The sequence below is a fragment of the Papaver somniferum genome, chromosome 5, assembly GCF_003573695.1.
Source record: "Papaver somniferum cultivar HN1 chromosome 5, ASM357369v1, whole genome shotgun sequence".
Lineage (NCBI taxonomy): Eukaryota > Viridiplantae > Streptophyta > Magnoliopsida > Ranunculales > Papaveraceae > Papaver > Papaver somniferum.
Genome location: NC_039362.1, coordinates 72,555,232 through 72,564,424, shown reverse-complemented (window position 1 = coordinate 72,564,424; position 9,193 = coordinate 72,555,232). Strand labels below are relative to the sequence as shown.

Genomic DNA, 9,193 nt, shown 5'->3' with positions numbered 1-9,193 from the left:
TGTTTCCGAAAACAAAACCCAGGGCACCAAAAGAGATAAGGCCTATGGTGATCTGTCTTGTATGCCCATGCTGCTCATGGCTCGAACCACTTGCTTAGCTGCATCATTTGACTGCCACGGCTGTAGTTCAGTAGAAGGAAGAAATGTCACTATACCAAGCATGTGAGCCGCACGAGTGGGTCTAAGAAGAACAAAAGGCGTGGCTGCTTATGCACCACATTTTCTTATCATCACCTTCTCGTCTTTGTCAGAAAATGAAACATTCGTTTCTCACCCGAGAAGCAAAGCAGCAGCAAACAGATCTGTGAGGTTCTGAAATGGAAATGGAAATGGGTTGTTGACCTAATTTTGGTGGAGCTAATCAATTTCAAAGAAGGGGATTTGAGGCAAGAATACAGGAATTGTAGCTACAGAAATTTGGGGATTTTCAGAGTGCAAAGGCATGAGCGGTGATTCAATTGACTTGACTTAGCGCCTGCAGAATGAGTTCGATTGTGAACTGGTGATGCTCAAGGCATCTCTTCTCAATCAATTTGCTATTGATGTATGGGGTTCTCGATTTGCTAGTGGTCTTGATAGCGAATTAGGTCTGAGTTTTGGGGGTTCAAAGTTAAATAATGATGAGTACTTGTTTAGTGGATCTGTGGTTTAAAGTATTGAAGGGTCCTTACTGTGAATTTTGGTCCGAACAAGAAGAGATTAACAGCAGCAACGTTCCAGCAGGCGATGAAGTTGGATGAATAGGTTTGATGTTAATGGAATGGAAGCTGGGGGTTTCTCGGTGGTTGATTACTTGCAGTTTTGTTTCAATTCGTACAAGGAGGTAAACGTGTAAGCTTCAATCAAAGAATGTAGATGGATTTTGACCTAATTTGGTATTGGCTAATGGTGATTTTTTGGGTATTCTGAAATGTAAATGAAGATGAAGTTTCAAGACTAAAATTCACTGCAGAAAGGGGTCAACAACATCAACGAATTTGAGGGTCTGTATGCCGTCTCAAGTTGGAGTTAATCAAAAGTTCTCGGTCTGAATAAATGCAGTGTCAATGGGGTGGTTGTTGAGAGATATTGCTCCAAAATTATATGAAATACAAGATGATATTTGCACTGGTACAACTATTACAGATGGGGTTCAGTTTGTGTGGTTGGAGTTTGATTGAGAAGGAAAGATTAAGGTGCTGTTTATGGCTGACATTTATGTTGAGATGTGCATTCAGTGGTGGAAGTGATGGGTTAGTACCAGATATTAGGCTTGATTGACGGAACTGTTGACATGGGCATGGACTGAGCTGGTTGTTGGTGGTATAGGTCTTGGCGGTGAACAAGAAAGGAAGGTGCTGCTGCCATGGTCATGGCTATGAACAAGGAGGTGCAGACTGTGGCCGGAGTTGGATGCTATGGCCTGACTTTGATAGGGCCTGAATTAAGAAAGTGGAGGTTGTGATTGGACTGGGCTTTGGTGGTCGCTGTCACCAATACAAGAGAAGAACTAGAGTGCTATTTAAGGCAGGAATGAGGAGAAGAAAAAGGACGCCGTAATCAGGGAAGAATCTAGGTTTTGCTATTTTGCTTTCTGCAATTCATATGCTTTACTTGTTATTATCTATATTATTTTTTATGGCTTTTAAGAAAACCATGTCTAGCTAAACTCCTCATTAGGGTGAAATATGAACTTGTAGGTTGAATTTACTTGTGTTCTCAAACAATGGTTTCAAAAATAAAAGCTTAACGTAATGTTTGTGTTTCTCAAGATTGGGTTGTTTGTTTAATGAGTTTTTCATGTTTTATGCCATGTATATTTCATAGTTGAATTCTTGAACAACATCCATATAGAACCTTGGTGATAAATGATTTATGATAATCCTATGACTACTTATGCCTTGTATGATTAGTGCTCAGGATTTCTACCTTCTAGGTTGAGAACAAACGTATCCTCTTGATAATCCTTATCTACTGTTCTTAATTGAAATATCTTCCGTGTTTCGATAGCTAGGTTTGCTATTGTTCATGAGTTAAATGAGACCTTTGTGAGATACATAAGTGAAACTTTAGCCTATAACGGATTCCGTAACCCTAATATTTCTACATCCTTGATTACATATCATTATAAATTTTCTTTATTTTACTTGACATCTTATTTCTTAATACAACATCTCTGAAATATTGAATTTTGGTTAGCTCGGTCTTGATATTAATTAGTAGTAGTTTTCGCACTCCTTGAGGGAACAAACCGTGCTTTCTATTGTGTGCTATTTTTGACACCGTGCACTTGCGGTAAAACAAAGTCGGTCTACCGATCCATCAAGTTTTTGGCGCCGCTGCTGGGGAGTGGTTGCATAATACTCTCTAATTGATATCTTTTTGTATATAGCTTATTTTTATATTATTTTTGTACATAATTTTTTTTTTACGTAGCTTGTTTGATTATCTTTAGGTATCTTAGCTTGAAGAGCGCAGCTGGAATCTCTCGAAAATAGGCAGAAAAATAAGTATTTCGCTGAGATTTTGCAAGGTGAGTTTGAACTGAATTCTGCATTTTGTTAGCTTTCACAAGATCTACCTATTTGTTGGGTAGAGAATTGTTTAAATAGTCTTGTTAGAGTTAACTCTTTATACATGACGGGAACGAATGGTGAGGGTACGAACCCTCCGATTAGAAGTTTGAGAGACTATATGTATCCAACTAGAGTCTCTCAACTTTCTTGTATTGTTTTGCCTACCACCACAGCAATCTATGAGATTAGAGCAAGCACCATTCAAGCACTTCCTAAATTTTATGGCGAGGAGAATGAAAATCCTTACTACCACATTAGAGATTTTGAAGAATTCTGTGGAACAATGAAATTCAAAGACTTAGCTGATGAGTATCTTAAACTTAGGTTGTTCCCTTTTTCCTTAAAGGATAAGGCTAAATCTTGGCTAAATGCGTTAGCTCCTTCATTAATTAGTACCTGGAATGACATGACTAATATATTCTTGCATAAACTCTTTCCTAGGCATAAAACTACTGCCATTCGTCAAAAACTATATAGTTTTTCGCAACAAGAAGGAGAATCTCTTTATGACTATTTAGAGAGGTTCCATGATCTCTTGTTACAATGTCCACACCATGGGTTTGACACTCCTAGGATCACGTTGATCCTTTATGAGGGATTAGATTACAAAACATTGACTACGGTAGAATCACTTTGTGGTGGTAATTTTCCCGATAAAAGTGCTGAAGAAGGTTATAAATTTTTGCATGAAGTAGCTGAAAAAAACCAAGAGTGGGAGGCTACAGAAACCATAAGATCAGTAACCAGTAGCAATGGGGTTCACAGAGTTGACAATGACTTCGAGGCCAAGTTCGCTGGTTTGACACGAAGACTTGAGTCGTTAGAAAGAAAGGCTAAAATTAAGCCTGTTGATTTTATTACACATCCATCTTCTATTCCTAGCGATTTTTCTGACCAAAGTATCCCTAGTTTGGAAGAAAGCATGAGCTTGTTTGTGCAGGCTACTCAAAGATCTATGGCGAACTTAGAGCATCAACTAGACCAGCTTGCTAGCCAACTGAATGAGCGGGAGAAGGATCAGATCTCGCGTCAAATACAGCCCAACTCCAAGGGTCCTTTTGAGGTAAGCACATCTGGTTCTAAGCCGACTCATCATGTCCAGGCCTACTCTACTCTAAGAAGTGGACGGATCGTTGATAACCATGTTAGTGATCCTGAGGAGAACAAGCAAGTTAGGAACCCGCCTGCCATTAAACAGGTAACTCCTTCAACACCAAAGGAAACGAATGAAACCGAGAAAGGTAAATCTGAAATTTCTTATGTTCCTCGCGCTCATTTTCTTCAAGCATTACTACCCCGTAAGAAAGGAGTTAGCTCCAGTGACATCTTAGAAGTGTTTAAACAGGTTAAAGTTAACATTCCTCTCTTAGATTACATTAAACAAATTCCTTCTTATGCCAAGTTTCTAAAAGATATGTGCACTGTGAAACGAAAATTGAATGCACATAAGAAAGCTTTCCTTACTGAACAGGTAAGCTTGATTATTACACAGAAAACTCCACCCAAATTTAAAGATCCAGGTGGTCCTACGATTGCTTGCACTATAGGAGAACATAGAATTGAACATGCATTGTTAGATTTAGGGGCCAGTGTGAATCTCTTGCCATATTCTGTGTATGTGCAGTTAGAACTTGGTAATTTGAAACCCACTAATGTTACCCTCCAATTGGCTGATAGGTACACTAAAATTCCTAGGGGAGTGGTAGAGGATGTTCTTATACAGGTTCAAGGTTTTATTTATCACATTGATTTTATTTTTTTGGATACTCAACCTGTTTCTAATCCTAGTGGGAACATTCCTGTCATCTTAGGTAGACCTTTCTTGGCTACCTCAAATGCGGTTATCAATTGTCAGAATGGGATCATGGAACTTACTTTTGGAAATATGAAAATAGAGATAAATGTGTTTCACCTTTCAAGTTCATCTTCGATTTTTGAAACCTGTGAACATGTATGCATGATTGATAGTATGAATGATTATACTTGCTGTTACAATGAGAATCTCAAAAACATTTCTGAAAACTTTGCAGATCGTGTGGAGTTTATTGAAACTGAATTATCGGATAATTGCTTATCTTATTTTGCCGATTCTGACGATGGTGTCTTATACGAAACTGCCTCATTGAATCATTCCTTCATTGATCCATATAGTAGTTCTCAGAATGCTTGTATGAAGATTGAGTATATGGATACTGGTCAGGTAATTCACAATGAAAAAATGGACCAGAAGTTTGTTTGTCTAGATCTTGATTCCAACTCCGATTATCTCATGCTTGCTGAAAATTTTAGTACATTGCCGCTACTGATCTCTAGTGAAAGTAATGTGTCCAGTGGAGTTATTTCAACATGGTTAGGGGCAAATTTAGGGTATAAGACAAGTGTTGACATGTCTAAACATCATTTGCATGTTATGCTTATATTTGAGTTGTTTCACATGACCAGATGGGCAGGTTGGAATTATAGTCCTTTTAATTGCAGGGTTGATATCAATTTGTTTATTACTGTGGGCTTTAATCCTTATTGTTGTATGATCCTCTTTTTAGTGGACTTCCTGTGTTGGGTTGATCCCCAACTTTTCGGGCTTTACATATATGCTGGCAGGTTGCTGTTATGCATCAATCTTCACTTTGTTTGAGACAACTTGTTGCGCGCAAGCAGGGAACAAATATCGTTCGCTTCGTGGGAGTCAACTCATCAGTTTTGTTCCCTTCACTCTATCTTCTATTTTCATTTGCCTTAGAATTTCTCACCTTAACTCTACGTTGGATGACTCAATTAAATTGAGGACAATGTAAAGTTCAAGTATGGAGGAGTGCTTAAGTATATATAGATTTTTGGCAGGCATTTAATTTCGTTATGAATTTTCTTCAAAAAAAAAAAGTATATTTATAAAGAAAAAAGGGATCAATTTTGTGAAGAAAATACCAGCTGTTGAGCGGGTCTTAAAAAAATTTCTTTTGTATAACATGACCAGCTGTTGAGCGGGTCATTCTGATTATCAGTCTCGCTGTTTAGCAGACTTCTTTAAGCCACTGTTTAGTGGTTTCGTCTTGCTGTTTAGCAGACACTTCTCAACCACTGTTTAGTGGTTCGTCTTGATGTTTAGCAGACATCTCCCCATCTCCTATTTTATCCAGCTGTTGAGCGGACTTCCCCATCTCCTATATTATCCAGCTGTTGAGCGGATACCCCTATCTCCTATATTATCTAACTGTAGAGCGGATTTTTGTTTTGTTTTGCTCGGGACTAGCAAAATATAAGTGTGGGGGAATCTGATAAGCACGAAAGTGCGACACTTTTATACCCGCATTTATACTAGCTAGGTCTCGATATTTATCTAATAATATTATTTTAAGTCAATTACAGGAATTACAATTAAAATCTGTTCACCCGAAGAATAATTGGCTAAACAAGGATCTGAATGGCGTTTCCGAAAACAAAGCCCAGCGCAGCAAAAGAGATAAGGCCTATGGTGATCTGCCTTTCATGCCCATGCTGCTCATGGCTCGAACCACTTGCTTAGCTGCATCATTTGACTGCCACGGCTGTAGTTCAGTAGAAGGAAGAAACGTCACTATACCAAGCATGTGAGCGGCACGAGTGGGTCTAAGAAGAACAGAAGGCGTGGCTGCTTATGCACCACATTTTCTTATCATCATATTCTCGTCTTTGTCAAAAAATGAAACATTCATTTCTCACCCGAGAAGCAAAGCAGCAGCAAGACAGATCTGTTAGGTTCTGAAATGAAAATGGAAATGGGTTGTTGAACTAATTTTGGTGGAGCTAATCAATTTCAAAGAAGGGGATTTGAGGAAAGAATACAGGAATTGTAGCTACAAAAATTTTGGGATTTTCGGAGTGCAAAGGCATGAGCGGTGATTCAATTGACTTGACTTAGCGCCTGCAGAATGAGTTCGATTGTGAACTGGTGATGCTCAAGGCATCTCTTCTCAATCAATTTACTGTTGATGTATGGGGTTCTCGATTTTCTAGTGGTCTTGATAGCGAATTAGGTCTGAGTTTTGGGGGTTCGAAGTTAAATGATGATGAGTACTTGTTTAGTGGATCTGTGGTTTAAAGTATTGAAGGTTCCTTACTGTGAATTTTGGTCCGAACAAGAAGAGATTAACAGCAGCAACGTTCCAGCAGGCAATGAAGTTGGCTGAATAGGTTTGATGTTAATGGAATGGAAGCTGGGGGTTTTCGGTGGTTGATTACTTGCAGTTTTGTTTCAATTCGTACAAGGAGGTAAACGTGTAAGCTTCAATCAAAGAATGGAGATGGATTTTGACCTAATTTGGTATTGGCTAATGGTGATTTTTTGGGTATTATGAAATGTAAATGAAGATGAAGTTTCAAGACTAAAATTCACTGCAGAAAGGGGTCAACAACATCAACGAATTTGAGGGTCTGTATGCAGTCTCAAGTTGGAGTTAATCGAAAGTTCTCGGTCTGAATAAATGCAGCGTCAATGGGGTGGTTGCTGAGATGGTGCTACTAATATTTGCACTGGTACAACTATTACATATGGGGTTCAGTTTGTGTGGTTGGAATTTGATTGAGAAGGCGAGATTAAGGTGTTGTGTATGGCTGACATTTATGTTGAGATGTGCATTCAGTGGTGGAAGTGATGGGTTAGTACCAGATATAGGCTTGATTGACGGAACTGTTGACATGGGCATGGACTGAGTTGGTTGTTGAGATGTGCATTCAGTGGTGGAAGTGATGGGTTAGTACCAGTTATAGGCTTGATTGACGGAACTGTTGACATGGGCATGGACTGAGCTGGTTGTTGGTGGTATAGGTCTTGGCGGTGAACAAGAAAGGAAGGTGCTGCTGCCATGGTCATGGCTGTGAACAAGGAGGTGCTGACTGTGGCCGGAGTTGGATGCTATGGCCTGACTTTGAAAGGGCCTGAATTAAGAAAGTGGAGGTTGTGATTGGACTGGGCTTTGGTGGTCGCTGTCACCAATACAAGAGAAGAACTAGAGTACTATTTAAGGCAGGAATGAGGAGAAGAAAAGGGACGCCGTAATCAGGGAAGAAACTAGGTTTTTCTATTTTGCTTTCTGCAATTCATATGCTTTACTTGTTATTATATATATTATTTTTTATGGCTTTTAAGAAAACCATGTCTACCTAAACTCCTCATTAGGGTGAAAGATGAACTTGTAGGTTGAATTTACTTGTGTTCTCAAATAATGGTTTCAAAAATAAAAGCTTAACGTAATGTTTGTGTTTCTCAAGATTGGGTTGTTTGTTTAATGAGTTTTTCATGTTTTATGCCATGTATATTTCATAGTTGAATTCTTGAACGACATCCATATAGAACCTTGGTGATAAATGATTTATGATAATCCTATGACTACTTATGTCTTGTATGATTAGTGCTCAGGATTTCTACCTTCTAGGTTGAGAACAAACGTATCCTCTTGATAATCCTTATCTATTGTTCTTAATCGAAATATCTTCCGTATTTCGATAGCTAGGTTTTCTATTGTTCATGAGTTAAATGAGACCTTTGTGAGAGACATAAGTGAAACTTTAGCCTACAACGGATTCCGTAACCCTAATATTTCTACATCCTTGATTACATATCATTATAAATTTGCTTTATTTTACTTGACATCTCATTTTCTTAATACAACATCTCTGAAATATTGAATTTTGGTTAGTTCGGTCTTGATATTAATTAGTAGTAGTTTTCGCACTCCTTGAGGGAACAAACCGTGCTTGCTATTGTGTGCTATTTTTGACACCGTGCACTTGCGGTAAAACAAAGTCGGTCTACCAATCCATCACTCGGTGGTGACCTTCGATGGTCGAGATTTTGCATCTTGAGAGGAAACGTAGCCGTCGATTATTGCAACCCTACGTTTGGTAGCCAGTGGCATGAGAGCATGCCCGGCATGGCTTTAATATGACATAGTTTAGGCGCGGCCAAAAGTTAGGGTTTTGGCATTGTTTGGGCGCGACCAAAACTATGGCTTGGTGTCGGGCCAAAAGTTGCCATGTGTTGGTTGGTAATCTTGGACGACTAAGATATGCATCTTAGGTGGAAAGGTGGCCGTTGATCATCGCAACCCTTCGTTTTTGGCAGTTGTAAAGGGAAGGCCGGCATGGTATGGTTTAGGCGCGGCAAGGTGGCTGGCATGCCATTGGCACATGTGGCATGGCCGGCATGCCTTGGCGCGGCTTAGGCGTGGCCAAAATTAGAGTTTTCGCGTTGGGACAAAGGTTACCATGTGTTGGTTCGTGACCTTGGACGGCTAAGATTTGCAACTTAGATGGAAAGATGGTCGTTGATCGTCGCAAGCCTTTGTTTTGGGAGCCGAAAAGGGAAGGCTGGCATGGCATGGCTTAGGCTCGGCAAGGTGGCGGCATGCCATTGGCACATGTGGCATGGTCGGCATGCCTTGGCGCGGTTTAGGCGCGACCAAACTAGGGTTTTGGGCCAAAGGTTACCATGCGTTGGTTGGTGACCTTGGACGGCTAAGATTTGCATATAAGATGGAAGGGTGGTCGTTGATTGTCGTACGCCTTCGTTTTAGCAGCCGTGAAGGGAAGGCTGGCATGGCATGGCTTAGGCGCGGCAAGGTGGCGGCATGCCATTGGCACATGTGGCATGGTCGGCATGC

General features: G+C 39.9%; 1 protein-coding gene across 1 annotated transcript; it reads left to right on the top strand.

Moving 5' to 3' along the window:
- Nucleotides 1–262: 262 nt before the first annotated feature.
- LOC113281893 lies at nt 263–7,801 on the top strand. The gene is made up of 2 exons (XM_026530796.1): nt 263–823; nt 1,370–7,801. The coding sequence occupies exon 2, from the start codon at nt 2,617–2,619 to the stop codon at nt 5,188–5,190; it is 2,574 nt and encodes an 857-aa protein (XP_026386581.1). The 5' UTR covers nt 263–823; nt 1,370–2,616; the 3' UTR covers nt 5,191–7,801.
- The last annotated feature ends 1,392 nt before the right edge of the window (nt 7,802–9,193 follow it).

What these genes read in the sequence shown, in the direction of transcription:
- LOC113281893 (XM_026530796.1), top strand. Translation starts at nt 2,617, where the DNA reads ATGACGGGAACGAATGGTGAGGGTACGAACCCTCCGATTAGAAGTTTG.